Source organism: Penicillium crustosum, assembly GCF_028827405.1.
Source record: "Penicillium crustosum strain IBT 35664 chromosome Unknown utg000005l_segment0_segment0, whole genome shotgun sequence".
NCBI lineage: Eukaryota > Fungi > Ascomycota > Eurotiomycetes > Eurotiales > Aspergillaceae > Penicillium > Penicillium crustosum.
The window spans coordinates 3,457,304-3,472,319 of NW_026623126.1; the positions used below are offsets into that span (position 1 = coordinate 3,457,304).

The 15,016-nt window shown below is 47.1% G+C and overlaps 4 protein-coding genes across 4 annotated transcripts; 2 read left to right on the top strand and 2 right to left on the bottom strand.

Moving 5' to 3' along the window:
- Positions 1–322: 322 nt before the first annotated feature.
- Positions 323–8,139, bottom strand: N7487_011983 (uncharacterized protein; the record flags this gene model as incomplete). The annotated part of the gene is made up of 25 exons (XM_056879713.1): positions 323–1,147; positions 1,217–1,570; positions 1,622–1,729; positions 1,780–1,946; positions 2,007–2,234; positions 2,286–2,382; positions 2,439–2,521; positions 2,576–2,948; positions 3,001–3,538; positions 3,592–3,760; positions 3,811–4,027; positions 4,082–4,183; positions 4,236–4,379; positions 4,432–4,452; positions 4,507–4,808; positions 4,861–4,932; positions 4,986–5,195; positions 5,247–5,321; positions 5,375–5,832; positions 5,888–6,093; positions 6,145–6,377; positions 6,444–6,645; positions 6,697–6,725; positions 6,782–6,997; positions 7,122–8,139. 25 exons carry the CDS (start codon positions 8,137–8,139, stop codon positions 323–325), a joined length of 6,447 nt encoding a protein of 2,148 aa, XP_056725032.1.
- Positions 8,140–10,029: 1,890 nt separating this feature from the next.
- N7487_011984 (CCDC90 family protein) lies at positions 10,030–11,461 on the top strand (the record flags this gene model as incomplete). The annotated part of the gene is made up of 2 exons (XM_056879714.1): positions 10,030–11,221; positions 11,277–11,461. 2 exons carry the CDS (start codon positions 10,030–10,032, stop codon positions 11,459–11,461), a joined length of 1,377 nt encoding a protein of 458 aa, XP_056725033.1.
- A 309-nt stretch (positions 11,462–11,770) lies between these two features.
- N7487_011985 (uncharacterized protein) lies at positions 11,771–12,963 on the bottom strand (the record flags this gene model as incomplete). Its single annotated transcript, XM_056879715.1, has 2 exons — positions 11,771–11,889; positions 11,937–12,963. 2 exons carry the CDS (start codon positions 12,961–12,963, stop codon positions 11,771–11,773), a joined length of 1,146 nt encoding a protein of 381 aa, XP_056725034.1.
- Positions 12,964–13,343: 380 nt separating this feature from the next.
- Positions 13,344–14,995, top strand: N7487_011986 (purine-cytosine permease family protein; the record flags this gene model as incomplete). The annotated part of the gene is made up of 4 exons (XM_056879716.1): positions 13,344–13,516; positions 13,576–13,749; positions 13,817–14,456; positions 14,510–14,995. 4 exons carry the CDS (start codon positions 13,344–13,346, stop codon positions 14,993–14,995), a joined length of 1,473 nt encoding a protein of 490 aa, XP_056725035.1.
- Between the last annotated feature and the right edge of the window lie 21 nt (positions 14,996–15,016).

Genomic DNA, 15,016 nt, shown 5'->3' on the forward strand with positions numbered 1-15,016 from the left:
TATGCTTTACATTACCCCTTTAAGCAGCAGTAGATACATACTGTACTTGAGTCTATTTCTAAGAGAAGATACATTGGTTACATAGTACACAGACAAGAATCTATTACAGAACATTTAGACAAGATATTCATACATTTAACTTCATACAATCGTAACTCATCCTACCATAAAATGATCTCACGCCAGATATTAAGAAATCCCCCTCATTTCACACAGATCATGACCCGATAACTTTTTTTTGCCGAGATTTTGATTTTCAAATGTTTTTGCAGTTTTCTGTTGTCGAGCTTCCGCTCGTCAATCATGGGAGGGAAAATACCCGTTATCGGTCAGCAGTCTTCGCAATAATCTCAACCTGAGACCGAATGATTTCAATCTCGCGCTGAACAGCCCAGAGGGCGCGCTGGGCCTCACGGGCTGAGCTACCGAGATCCCCAGCCGGAACGGTCATCATACCCTCCTCAATGCCCTTGGGAGACCAGTGCTCAACAATGTATTCAAGCTGACCGTCGATCGGAAGAGTGCGTCCGCGAATGATGGACAGCTCTTCTAGCTTCGTGGTGGACCAATTACTGTCGAATTGTTGTCTCCACCGCTCCCTCAGTTGTCGGAAACTGTCCAGCACACCCTCGAGAGACATGGCGATCTTCATACCGTCGGTGAATATCACTTTGCGCATGTGTATTTTATCTCGAGTTGGCCAAGTAGCCGCGGGTAGGACGCTCATGCGTCTCATGCACACCTCATGGAAGTGTTGGATAAGTTTGCCCTCGCGGGTTTGTGCTCTGCAGCGGTTGTTCTCGAGGACCTTCATCACCTGCCGCCAACGTCGCTGAAGATTCGTGATCATGTCGAGCTCGTAGCCGGTGTATTCATCGACTTGCCAGTCTTCTTCCAGTCCCATGGATAGCGGGTTCTCGGCAATGTGTGATATTTGCAAGATATCACTTAGCTGGGCGAATTTGGCGTTGCCCTGCGTGAAGGACCGCAGGAAGAGAGGAGCAGACTTTCTATCATCAAGCGCAATTACGCAAAGCTCGTCTTTGTGGTTGTAGGCCGCATACTCGCGGATGCAACTTTGCCGGAACCTATCACTGTTGGAAAACTCCAGTGCCATTCCCGGTAGAATAAGGGATGAGCGAAGCGTCTAATTTATTGTTTAGCATAATTAGCCAAGCTTATTTTACCAAACGTTGGCATAAGTAAAGACACATACCTTATTGACTGTCTTCTCCATTTCCTTGTAGCCGACTGGCTGCTTGGGCCAATGGTTTAAGTTGAGGTTGACGGTCGTCAGAAGCTCAGTGCAGCGCCGTTTGATAATAGGGATTGGAAGATTACTGCGGCCCAGTCCTTGGAACCTCAGAATGCCGTTAGTGAGCCCACTTTCGACCTGTTCCATGAGGCCACAGAAGCTGATGACCATGTTCATCAAGTCGGTTGTTTGCACTCGGATTTCTCTGTCCTTGAACCCATAGGCTTTAGCGGGAGATTGCATAATTGTCGAAAGATGCTGCAGAGCCCAGGACCAGGGAATTACAATACCCCTTCCTGGATTGGCAATACAAAGCTGCACGATATTAGTAACTTGTTATATCGTTGACGATATTTGGGAACACACAATGTACGTAGCTGTAAATTCGAGCACAGAAAGGACAGCATGGAGTGACCCAAGGGAGGATTTGGGTGTTCTCTCAAGACATTGGACAAAGGCACTGATGCCGTTGTGCTATACAAAGGTTAGTATAGTTGGCTAAATAATGTAGATTAATGTCTCACAAAATCTTGAGCATGGCGTCTTGCAACCGCTGACCGAATTCTCTCAGCAGCATTCAAGGCTGTCAAAGGCAACATTAAAGGATCGCCGGATCGCCTAGGGCGCGGTGGCATGTTGCGATCCATATGTAAAACGAGTGCTCGCTGAAAGCGCGTAGCTGGGTGAGGGCCTGCAAATTTAGATTGGCTATTAGAGCTAGTTGTCTTTCAAAAAAGCAAGTTCATCCTACCGAGAATTTGAGCTTCTTGGACCTTCTCTAGAGAAGAACTCAGACTGCTCATCGAGCTCCACTCCTTGTTCATGCGATAGAACAATAGTTCTTCAAGGCAATATGCAGTTGCAGCAAACTCTGGATTGCTTTGCAAGTTGGAACGCAAATTTGCAATTGCAGTAGAGGACTGCTCCAGGGAACTAACAATCACTAGCTCCTCTTGGAGTTGTTGGATCCAAGTTCTCCCTATAGTATGTTAGATCTGAGACGTACGGCAAAGTTGGACAGATCACTTACTACGACCCAGGAATGGTTTGCTAAATGCCTCACCCATGACTCTTTGATAGTAAATAGGCGTGAGCCGCGCAAAAACTTCAGCAATGGTGAGAAGGCACTGCGGGAGTCAGCTGTTAGTTGATCTTTTAGTTATTCATTCTATGTTTCACTCACATTCAACTTCGAAATGGCGAATTCTGCAGTAGGCTTCTCATGACCCCAGAAGCATTCATTTGCCTTAAGCTTTGAACAAAATCCTGGTTGAAATCATTAGGCAGTTTCGAACGATGGCGTGAATGGGCATAGCTTACCTTTGTAAAGCTGTTGGAAACATGTGGGCGGAAATTCCTTCTTCATGAGACTGTATGCATTTTCATGGAACTGAGTAAGTGCTGCAGCCAATTTGTCTTGAATGAAATCCTTTGCAATGTCAAGCAAGTTATCGAATGAAGACCCATCAAGAGGCGTTGCTGTGTAAGTCCTCAACGGAGACCAGTGAAGCAAGATCGTCTGGTTCTCTTGCTTTGGGTTGGTAAAGATGCCACAAGCCATAGCCATGGAACTGAGAGAGTACTGGCTCCGGGAATAAAAGTCCTGCAGCAGCTTTCCAACCCGGATGACAATATCCATGGGAAGGTGTTCGACTTTTTGCTTGTTGAAGACCGACGGCTCGAAGGCGATCACCTGAAAATAATTAGCTCGCTGCCCAAAAATGATGTCGAGGATGAAAGCGAACAAAGAGACAGAAGATATCTTTCAAAAGACCTTTATCCAGGTTTTTAACTGAAGCAGGTAAGTCCACGTCGTCAAAATCGTCGATCAACAGCAATAGCGTTTTCCACTGAGCTCCAAGTTTTTCGAGATAAGTCGACTTGACTGATTTCAGCAGCCCATCTCTCTCAGGTTTGCCCGGAATTAAGTCTCTGTGGGCATACAAGACTTCGACCATGGAATAATTGAACAATTTTTCGACAACTGGCTTGTCGACCACTGGCATCAATTTGTGAACCAGCAATGTGCTTATCGCCGCAGGAATTTCACCGACGGCCACTGACAGATCGTAATATTCAAACCATCGGGACTTTGATGAGTAGAGCGCACGCAACTGGTCCCACATTTCAAACTCTTTGAAGAAAGCGATCTTGGACACATCTGATCCAAGCATGTTGATGGTTATCGCCCTCAGACTGGTAGAGACACGTCCCTGCTTTAGCAGGATATTGCATAATCTCGAGTAGCGAAGCAAGGTGGGTTCGCTGAGATACTCGCGGTTCCTATGCAGAGTTAATATCGTGTAATCAATATATAGAGAAATATATGTAAAAACCTGTTGGCATAGGTGACCAGTTCATCGAACTGGTCCCCGCGGCGCAAGACCTCGATTGCAGCCTCGTATTGACCACAAGAATGATAACACTCCGAAGCGTCGGTGAACATATTGCCTTTCTCATAGAAAGATGCAGCCTTTTGATATTGTTGACGATCCTTCCAAATTTCTAGAAAAGAGGTCAGTACTCATCAGGCTCGATGTAATTGAAAAACAAACCTGCAACTTTGCCAAACTGCCCAAGGCCCTCGTAGCACATCGCCGCTTCTGCGATAAGACCTATCTCTAAGAAAAGAACAATAGCTTTCTCATAGCAAGCGGTAAATTCTTCCGTATTACCAGCTGCTCGGTGGGATCTTCCTTCTTGCTCGTACAAACAGGCTTGCGAGTGTGTCATTCCCCGGGGATCATTCGCCTTCTTGTAGCAAAACAATGCCTGTTTAACTCTGATTAGCACCGAAACCTTTTCCGGCTTGTGATAGTATATTACCTCCGCAAAGCTCTTCCGATGGAGAAGATGTGCTGCTCTCTTGAGCCACCTGTCTGGGTCCACTGAGCCCCCGGCCCGCAGAACCATGATCTTTGCCGCAACCTGTGAGAGATGAGATGATTGCCTGAGCCATCTGGATCAGAAGCAGACTTACATTAGGGTCTTTCTGTTTCACAACTTCAGCGAGCTCGAGGCTGTTGCTCTGTGAGAGTGTTTGAAGAACGGGGTCAATGCTGTTCTCTTGTGTCTCCATGAACCAAAGCTGTTTTCTGGCTCGTGTAATGGCAACATAAAGTGACTAGTTATCATTATTAGCAGAAGGAAAAATTAGGAAAAGAACAGGTATATACCTTAAGTTCAGAACACAAAGCCTAGTTGGACATGTTAGCAATCATAACGGGTTGGGTATTTCGTGAAATACTCACCGCATGCTTCTGCGAATCAAACTGTGCTCGTGCTCCGTGAACAAGCATGTAAAGGCAGCGGTAGCTACTTCCAAGTCCACTGCTGCCGAAGAAGTCATATACCAAGACATCATCAAACTCCATACCCTTGCTTTCTAGGATTGTCAAGACAAGGGCAATCTCGCCAATTTGAGTTTGCAGTTTGTCTTTTGATGCATCATCTCGGACAAGGATGACTTGCTCGGCGCCAAAGTCGGCGACCTTGTCGTTGAGCTTGACAAGGCCAATCATTTTGGCAGAAAGGATGGAGGAGTCAAATCCCGCTGTGACAAATGTTAGCGATTGAACGCGGGCAAATATAGCGATGCGACATACCAAAGATTATTGGCTTCGGCCCTCCAATATAGCCAATCTCTGGGTCCAATTTGTCAATCGTTTCCGGGAATCCTATGCATAAGACGTTAGATAGAGACAATTTTGATCTTTTAAATTTCTCATACCTTGCCAAAGTAGCTGCATCACCCATGATGCGAAACTTAAAATGCCCTGATGCGAGCGATAATTCTTCGCCAGAGAGAATTGAACTGGCTTAGCAAATGAGGGCTGATTGAGTTCATTGGAAATGACTTCGTAATATTCGTAGAACAGAGCCTTTATCTCAGGGAAGCGGAAGACCGAATCTTTGGAGATGCATTGGGCTGTATCACCAGCTAGGTTCTGTTAGTTGATTAAGCTTGTGGATCAACTCTGAGAGACCTTACCGAGATGAATCCCACGGGCGTCACTGAGGCAGCCCAAAAGTAAGACAACGTCGAGACAACGCAAGTCTTGGATCTCTAAACACGCAGTTAGTTGGTTGCCTTTGAATATCAAAGTAAAAAAAACCCACCATCAACATAGATTTCCTCGAAGCAGCGCTGAATCTGCTCCGCTAGAGTTTTGTGATTTCTCAAAGACTTCAGCAAGGCACTGACACGGTCCAACTCGTCGATCTCTTTGCGAAGCTTCTTTTGCTTTTCATAGCGCTCAAAGGCTCCAAATACTTTCTCACGCTCTGCTTCAGAAGTAAAGGCGGGAGAAGCTTTCGCATTTTTCTTGACATATTCTGCGCGGTACAACGGTTTCAGGCTTTTTGCCGTGACGCTGGAACCTTTAATGACACCCATGATCTCTGCGAAGAGGAGCTCTGGAGAGCAAGATGGTGGAGCCAATCCACCTAGAGAGCCCCAATATTCCGTTTTGAAAATGCTGAAGTCAATCACCCGTGGCTTGTCTCCCGCTTGTGGTTCCAGATCCTTTGTCTTGTTGGGATTGATATCTCGTAGGAAATCCTTTCGATCAGCCATTCTACTTCAAGTTAGCGAGGAAATATTGACGAGTGTGATATCGGATATATTCAAACCTGATGGTATTCTCCAGAAGCTCAAGGAATTCGTCGTATGTACAGACGACCGGGAAATGCCAGTTCTTCAGGGCAAAGAATGAAGTCGGTTTCAAGTCCGAATCGACATCTTCTTCGGCCGAAAGTGCCTTAGATTGAGCATCGATCAAACTTTTGGCATATGTTTGAAGCTTTGACGCCAGATAGGAGGAACGAGTTAAGAGAAGCTATTCATGTCAATTTTCCATCCGCCGGTGTGAGAAGAGAGAGAGACATACCTGTCGAGCTTGCTGCCCATCTGAGGCTGACTGCCTTGCTTTGTGCTTGGCAAGCATCTTAAACAGTAGACAGGTGGTTTTTCCTGTACCGCTTCGTCCTAAAATCAAACTCGAAGTGCTGAAGTGCTTGACAATCTCTAATTCTTCCGGCGAGAGATCAAACGGGAACTCTTCCGTACCATTCTCATCCATTATTGACTTCAAAAATGGCTCAGTGAGGTTGTAAAACTTGTCTTGAAAGTCATGGTTAGTTTACAGCTTGTAGGACTCGGGATGGATTGGTGGGGAGGAATTCATACTTGACATCTCGATCAAAGCAGGGCTGGTCTTGGAGGAAGAAATCGATCTCATTTGGTTATACCCAGTCTCCTTCACGTTCTGGAACCGTTGTGGTGTCCAGGTTCCGTCGGACTGTTCAACTGGCCGTTCCAAACAGAGCCGAGCAAGCTGAGGAGTGTAGGATTCTTGAATCGAAATTATTTGCTCAATGGAAGTTTCCAGCTTTAAAACTCAGTTAGCAGATTTCTCATATTGTTGGATTTTAAAACATACCTCCTCTTCCAAGGTCACGATTTGCCAAACTGCCCAAAGTCAGCATAGATCCGTAAGTCTCGATAAAATAGCTAAGGACAATTACCTTTGACGATCTGCTGCTGCACCCATGGAAGTTCATCGTAAAAGCCGACATCAACCTGCCACAGGATTGACACAGTTGTGGAAGCGCTCACTTCCAAGATAGGAACTTGCATTCTTTTTTTCTGTTGTTTAGATCCCACCCGTCGAGATAGATCTTTCCCTTTCCATTCGCCGCTTGCCAAATCTCTGAGCTTTTGTTCAACCCCGCCAAAGTCTCCTAGATGAGGTTAGAATTGAGCAAATTCCGTAAGCTGGAGGAAAACAGGTGATTGACATGCCTCCGTGGACTAGTTTCTTTGCATTCTTGAAAGCGATTTCAGATAGCAAAACCTTCCATAGACCGACTCGTATTCCGAAAATGTCCTGGGCACTGCCCGGCGCTGTAGTTCGATCCAAGGGCAGGTCTGCTGAGCTGGCCAGAGTGCCTGCGAGACCGCCAGTAGTGAGCCTATCCAAACAGATTCTGCATGGAAAGCTTTCCAGGGCAGAGCGCATAAGCGCGGGGATTATCTCGTTCTGGAGCTGCTCCCCTGAATGGGTGAGGCCTCGGGCGGACAATGGTGGGGGGAGTTTGAAATGGTTCATCCGTTGAAGGATCTCCTCTGAGACCTTGAACTCGTTCTCGCACTCCTTCTTGGTGCCTTGCTTTGCTGGAATCGACTTCTTGTCTTCCCGATTCAGCACTTTCATTGATTCCAGCGGAGGCAGATTTTCTACCTTGACTCGTTTCAATTCTTGTTTGTAGGACGTGTCAATCAGCGAGTTGATCGATTCGATCAGTTTCTGAGCATTATCCCAGCTCTCAACAATACCACCCGTTCCGTGATCAGCAGAACAGGCATTGCACATGGAAATTAACCTGTCTCCGACCTGCCTGGAGAGAGCTATGGGAAGGTGGTTCCTTTTTGATAGCAACCATTCCTTCAAAACCACAGTGTATTTTTCGTTGGCCACAAGGTGATCGAATAGGTCGTGTGAAGAGAGGAGGGTGTTGGTAATGTCACATAGAAATTGAGAGTGTTGTTTGGTGATGAGAGGTAGTGCGGCTCCAACGAGTTGGATCATCTGTGACGGCGAGAAGATATTATCGTGAACAAACGGGAGGACCATGGTCTTGAAGATCTCCTCGGCAACAGGACTTGGTAGCTGCTTTGCCCGTAAGATATCGAAGGATCTCAAAAGACGTGAGTGTGTCTGGTCAGGTTTGAGAACAAGTTGATCATGGATTGCTCCATCTTGCATGGCTCGCTGTAAGCGAGTGTAGTACTTTTCGACATTCGAGAGAGCATGGTTGTATTCGTGAAGTCCAGGCTTCTCCTGTAGCAAGATCAAGGTCCACGGGGTCTGTATAGACGCCATCGTGGTGTCAGAAGACTCGATTCTTGTTGCTTACAGTTTGGGAAGTTGGTTGACACAATGGGGACCGATAGAGGCGTCAGACTCCAGGTGAGGGACAGTTTTATTTTTGGATTTTCTGGGGGATTTTCTCGTAATCCGAACTAGGACAGGAAATTGTATGGTTAGGAAAGCAAGTCGAAGACAAAACAATGTGTTCACCACTGTCTGGTCAATTGATGACTTGAAGTGATAAAGATCAATGTGCGTGGAAGAGGTAAACAAGGAGGAGAGATGGGTGGACGAGAGAGAGGTAGAGAAGGAGAGAGGTCGGGGTCATATGGCCAGACGCGTGCCTTCCAAATCAGAGATGCCCCTCAGACGTGTACAGTCGCTCCTTCCCTAAAAGCTCTTTGTCCTAAACAAACACAAACATCTATGGATGCATTGCAAACATTAGACATCTCCACGCTCATCTCCAAATTCAGAATTGTGGGGGCCCAGACAATTCATGAAAGTCACTATATACTACCTGGGGATAGCAGGTGTCCGTCCAATGTGTAGTGTTTAATTACCCCTCTACGAGAGAGAACAGTCAATCTTTGAAGAATGGCATACCTTCCAATATGGGGCCAGCCAAGCTGCACTCGTAGGGCTGCCGTTATTTGAAAGTAAAGAGTCCTTAGCAATATAGTCATAGAGGTTTCTCACAAGTTCATATCTAGAAAGCATACTCCCGGTTTGTAGAATATAGTACTTCGTTGCACTTGCACCTACCCGGGATAACATACTAGTAGAGAGGTCTCCCCCAGCATGCTTTGTCATGGTCAGTACGGTCTTTAAACAAATAATCTCATATGATTCATGGAAGAAGTCGTAATGCGAAAGGTTAGGTCTTATCTAGTAGTTTTCCACTTGTATCTAGCGTTCATTGAGCTTGGAGTTTGCATTCCTGAATGCGGAACCATATCTAATATTTCTTCTTAGGACTTATAGTATCAAGAGCACCATTTCAGTCACATCACACAGGTCTACTAGCAAAATGATTGCAATAGGATCATCTTGTGATTTATCAGAAAAATCGAACCTGTTATACTTCCACAAAATCGGGGAAAGTAGAAAATAGAAGGCTGAAGTATTATGGCGTGTCTAAGCAGGGTAACACAGAGCCCTCATAGATGTGAGCAACAAACACAGGCAGGTCCTACGCAGCAAACCAAAGAGCTTCACAGAGATCTTTCTGTTTGGTACTTGATGCTGTATCTAGTCCTAGCACATGTACTTCTAGCCGTTGAAAATATTTTGTACTGGCCAATGAGAATTCCAACCTTGAGATACCAAAAATAAATCCAAATTACATCTAAAAAGACATGGAAATAAGTATTACAAAGGATATTAAAAGGACATATCAACAGTATTCATAAGAAATCATTGCCGAATAGTAATCATAATGTCAATAATCTTCTTCTGATATATCAATTAAAGAATGGAAATTAAGTACTTGAGGAGACATAATCGGTGAACCCTAAAAGCCAACAGGACCAAAGAGATATGCACGAAGATACATACGCAGCTCGGGCACAAAGTAGACTCAAGCTCCTTTGTCCAGGATTATCAACCAATCAGATCTGCCCGAGGTCGGATAGCTCAGCTGGAGAAGCTGGGGGTGCATTGTTCTGATTTTTATACTGAAGTTCATCACATCTCAAGGAATTCGACTTGAGAACATATGATCTAATTGTAGAGAATATTCCGATCTCTTGCCCATGTCTATATGTGAAAATTAAAATCAAAATCAAATCAAAACTTCATCAAAATCTCCTACCGGCACGTGGAAAGCTGACTAATCATGCATCACCGGAGACGGAGGTGACGTTGATTATTCCCCGCGGGAAAGAAAGTTAGCTTCTGCATATGTCGGTTGTCACCATGGCCACACCGAGGCTGCCATTCCTGTATCCAAATTTGATGCGCGCGGTGCGGTCATGCGAACCGAGAACATATCGCTCACTTAGAATCCCATACCGGCCCACTCAACGCTTCCATACGAGCCAGCAACGGGAGCGCGATTCCTATCAGCGGCGATATGGTCCAGCTGTCGAACCGAGTGCCACACCTTCATTGCGTCCGAAGAAGGGCTCATATGACCAGGTGCAGGAGGTGCCAGAGGGTCCATCGGCTGGACACGAAGCTGTAAATGCCTCCGAGCAGGAGGAAGCTTCGCCCGAAGAGTCACAGTCGGAACCGCCGCCACAGGAAGCCGAGCAAGGCACCGCAGATATCGCTTCTTCGGAAACCCCAGCTCTAGACCAACAAACTGAATCCAAAGCCGAACCCAGGGAAGACAACCCCCCTACGGACCGGGAACCGCACGAGGAGCAAGCAAAGGATATAGATGGTGCCGAACAGGAACAGCCTTCAGCTTCTTCGTCCCCTCCTTCCGAAAACGCCCCGGGAGAAAATACAGATAAATCTTCGTTTACAAGCCAAACTCCGTTCGAGGACGTCCTCCACATGCCCTCGCCGTCTGTTTACCTAACCCCAACCGGGGAACCCTCCTCCGAGGGTCGCCCACCACATTTGTCCCCAGCACCGTATGTGCACCCTTTCGACACATATTCGTTGGTACAGGATCTGTCAAAAGGAGGATACAGCCAAGAGCAGTCTACTACAATCATGAAAGCCGTGCGGGCTATCCTACAGAACAACCTCTCCCTGGCCAGGGAGAGCCTTACTTCCAAATCCGATGTCGAGAATGAGGAATATTTGTTCAAAGCAGCCTGTTCTGAGCTTCAGTCATCGCTTCAGACAGCCCGCAACTCGGAAATACAGCATCAGCGTTCATCGCGTACACAATTACAGCATGAAACGGATATAATCTCGCAGCGTCTCAGTCAGGAACTTGCAGGCATGAAAGATGACATCAAGGGGATGTTCAATGATCACAAGATGACCACGCGAGAGCAGCAGCGGAGCATTGATACCTCAGTTCAAGAATTGAACTACAAGATCACCGTGTCATTGAACAGCGATGGGAAGAGCGAAATCGAAGGTCTTCGATGGATTTTGACCAGACGTGCTGCTTTGACCATTGCCATCTGTGCTTGTAAGTGCTCCGTCATTCCTAATTGGTTCTTTCGTGTAGCTAACTCGATTATAAGTCATGATCATCGTCTTCTTGAAGTATGCTTCCACGCGCAAGGTGTCTGAGCCCAAGCAGGCTAAGCAAGCGGAGAAGCCGGTCGTCATCAAAGAAACCGCGACTGAAACCCGAGCCATCCAAGATGGTGGTATTCAGACAGACGTCCCGTCCGCTGATGCACATCTTGGCGAATCCCTTGGTTGAGATCTTGAACATAAACCCTGTCTTGATCCACCTCCTTTCATTATCCACTTAACATTCCCACTCCCCATGTCTTATAATCCTCTTTTCTTTCATTTGTCTCCGGTCTCATGTATGCATATACTTGACCGGGCTCTTTTACACTCCTTGTATCACCACCAATTAGACAAAAGCCGATATATATTTGATTACATAACAAGGCAAACCCACCTGGGCACCTGGGCACCTAACCAGGTATATACAACAGACTCAAATCACAAAAATCACATTTTCATTTCCGCACATCAAAGCTCAGCCTTTAAAAACTCTCGACTATTCCTTAACCCAAGGCACCTCCTCGGGACGATACTTATAAGCCCTAAAAACGGCATTGCTAAGATAATCAAACCCAATCGCCTCCATCTCGTCCAACTCCTCTTTTTCATAACCCCCTTATAATTCCCCAGCTGCGGCACAACAAACTCCCAAACAACCTCACCCCCTTCCGTAACCTCCATAACCCGGCCACTAGCAGCCTCACAAACCAAAACATTCCCCCCAACCAACTTCTGCGCAGACCCCATAAACGGCGTAAAGAACCCTAAACCTCCTGTCGAAAAGTCCTTATACTCCCACTTAACAACCCCCTCCTTCGAAACAACAATCGCCCTCGAAAACGGAACCGAAATCCCAGGCCTGAAAACACCATTATCAAGAATCAACATATCCCCAGCCTCATTGATCTCATGAGCACAATGCTGTTGGCTAACAACCGGCGCACCAAGATGCCATTTCACCGCACCCGTAGCACGACTAATAACAAAAACACTCGACGCATTCCTTGACGAAGCAATAATATCTCCAGCAGAATCAAACGAAACGCTATTGATGAGCGGCCAGTGGTCGCGCGTGTAGTGGTCATGTGCAGCAAAGACAGTAGGATCAAGATGGTCGATTGCGCGCCATGACCAGAGGAGCTTGGCGCCGGTTTGGCCACCGCTGCCGTCGAAGTCTGCAGAGGAAGAGGTGGTGCTTGTTGACCACGGCTGAACGAGTTTTATGCAGTCAGCGTAGATGACGCCGTTTGGGGCCTCGGAGGATGGGATCCCGCCTTGCACGCGCGCTGCTTCGGCGCTGGTGAGTGGTTCAAGCGTTGTGTATAGGATTGTGCCGTCGTCGAGGTGGTTTTGGTCGTGGTGTGCGAGTGGATCGCTGTATTGACGTAGGATCTCGCCCTGTGGGCTCACTTGCATCATTACACCACCCCGGTACTTCGCCCACATTGGGAAGAGGTTCGGGGCATCTGGGTGCGCGCCGTTGTAGGCTAGGTTGCCGTCGGGGAGGATGCGGGCGTGGCGGCCGGCGCGGTGTGGGAGGGTCCAGCGGTGCACTTCTTTGCCTGTTGTTGAGACTAGGTGTGCGGTGTTTGAGGTGAGAGGTGCGTATAGAACGTAGCCTGGAGTGACGCGCTCGGCGTCGACTCCGCGGAGACCGAGCCCTCGGCGGCGGAAGGTGTGCTGCTCCATTGGAGATGGGTCAATTGATTAAGGAGGTTATTGAGGAAGTTGATTTGAAGAAAAGAAAAGCAATGCAGATGTAGGGGACTTTATGTTTGGCGAAATCGAGGCAAGTGGATTATACTCGTTGTTTCTTAGGGCATCCCGGAGCGGCATGCCGCGGTATGCCGCGGTCGATAAGTATTAGCCAAGAGACATCCGATATGGCGCGAGATAAGCCCAATCATGGATGATAACAGGCATAGTTCAGTGTGTAAGATGTTATCGACGAACAGATGATGAATAGAAAAGGGGATATTGTGGAAATATAGAAAGGGCAGTGTTTCCCCGGCTTATAGTCGCAAATTGACAAGTTCACTTGACTTTTCTGTATTGGGCTACTCGTCGAAATGAATAATTATAATGAATCTATACAGAAACCACAGTCTGAAACAGAGACAGTGAAGCCTCATCGACCATTCTTTAATGGAAGATTCTCTATTGAAGAAGGTGGCATCGAACGGGTCACCGATGAAGAACGACAACAGAATACAACCAAGTTCTGGCATGCTGCTACATTTTGGTAAGATCGATATCTGAATGAATAGATATCACCGCTAACATATCGTTTTCCATGTACAGGTTCAGCGCAAACATGGCCGTAGCCACCCTCAACATCGGCTCCCTGGGAGGTTCTCTCGGGCTTCCCTTCTGGGACTGCTTCATCGTTATTCTCATAGTCAACATCACAAGCAACTTGCTACCAGCCTGGACATCTGTATTTGGATTAACGGGGCTACGGATGACAACCTTCTCGTGAGTAACGACTTTCTATTATTAGCCCTCTGCACCGAACGTCCCACTAACACCCGAATCTTCTCAGCCGATACTCATTCGGCTACTGGGGGAACATGCTCGTCGTCATATTCTCCATGGTCGCCACAACAGGCTGGAACGCAATCAACTCCATCTCCGGTGCAGCCGTCCTACACGCCGTCTCAGACGGCCGATTCCCTATCTGGGCAGGCGTGATTGTGATCTGTGTGGCTGTCTGGGTTATCTGTGTTCTGGGCATTACCTGGATCCATCGCCTCGACACATATATCTGGATCCCGCCCCTGATTGTGTGGTGTGTCGCAGCTGGGACGGGTGCTTCCCAACTCACCGGTGAGGACCATTCGCGTCTTCAGGGCTCAGATAAAGCTGCTGCGATCCTTACTTTCATGGCTTTGATTTTCTCCTTCTCAGTCTCCTGGGTGAATTGCGCGGCCGATTATAATGTGCGCATGCCTAAGGATACGCCGCGCTGGCAGATCTTCGGTGCTACCTATGTCGGCATATCCGTTCCTACTGTGCTTGTTCAAACTCTTGGTGCGGCTTTGTATACAGGTACTATGACCAATACAGCGTGGAAAGAGGCGTATACGGCTTCTTCCATTGGGGGGTTGCTCAAGATGGCATTGGAGCCGACAGGTGGCTTTGGAAAATTTTTGATGGTTCTTGCGGCATTGAGCTCGATTCCGGTGAGTCAACAAATCTACCAGTTGGATTTAATCCAAGCTAATTTTTGGAAAAGAACAACATCCCAAACAACTACTCCTTTGCACTACATGCACAGAATCTGGGACCATGGGCTATTCGCATTCCCCGTGTGGCCTTGGTAACATTTGGGTTTATCGCGGCGATAATAGTCGGTTGTTGTGCAGCCGAATATTTCTCAGATACTCTGCAGACATTGCTCAGTGTGATTGGGTACTGGACTGTGATCCATATCACTCTAGTGATGGAAGAACATTTCATTTTCCGTCGTGGATGGAAAGGATATGATTTCGACGCTTGGAACAGCACCGCTAATTTGCCATTTGGGTGGGCCGCGATCGGGGCTTTTGCCTTTGGGTTCCTGGGTGCTGCTCTTGGTATGAAAACTTCGTGGTATTCAGGCCCAATTGCTTCTTTGATTGGCAAGAAAGGGGCAAATATAGGTCACGAGTTGACATTTGCGTTCTCTGGGGTCGTATTCCCTCTGTTCCGGTGGATTGAAAAACATTATGGGGGCCGATGAAGAGCCGTTGTCATGTTTTCG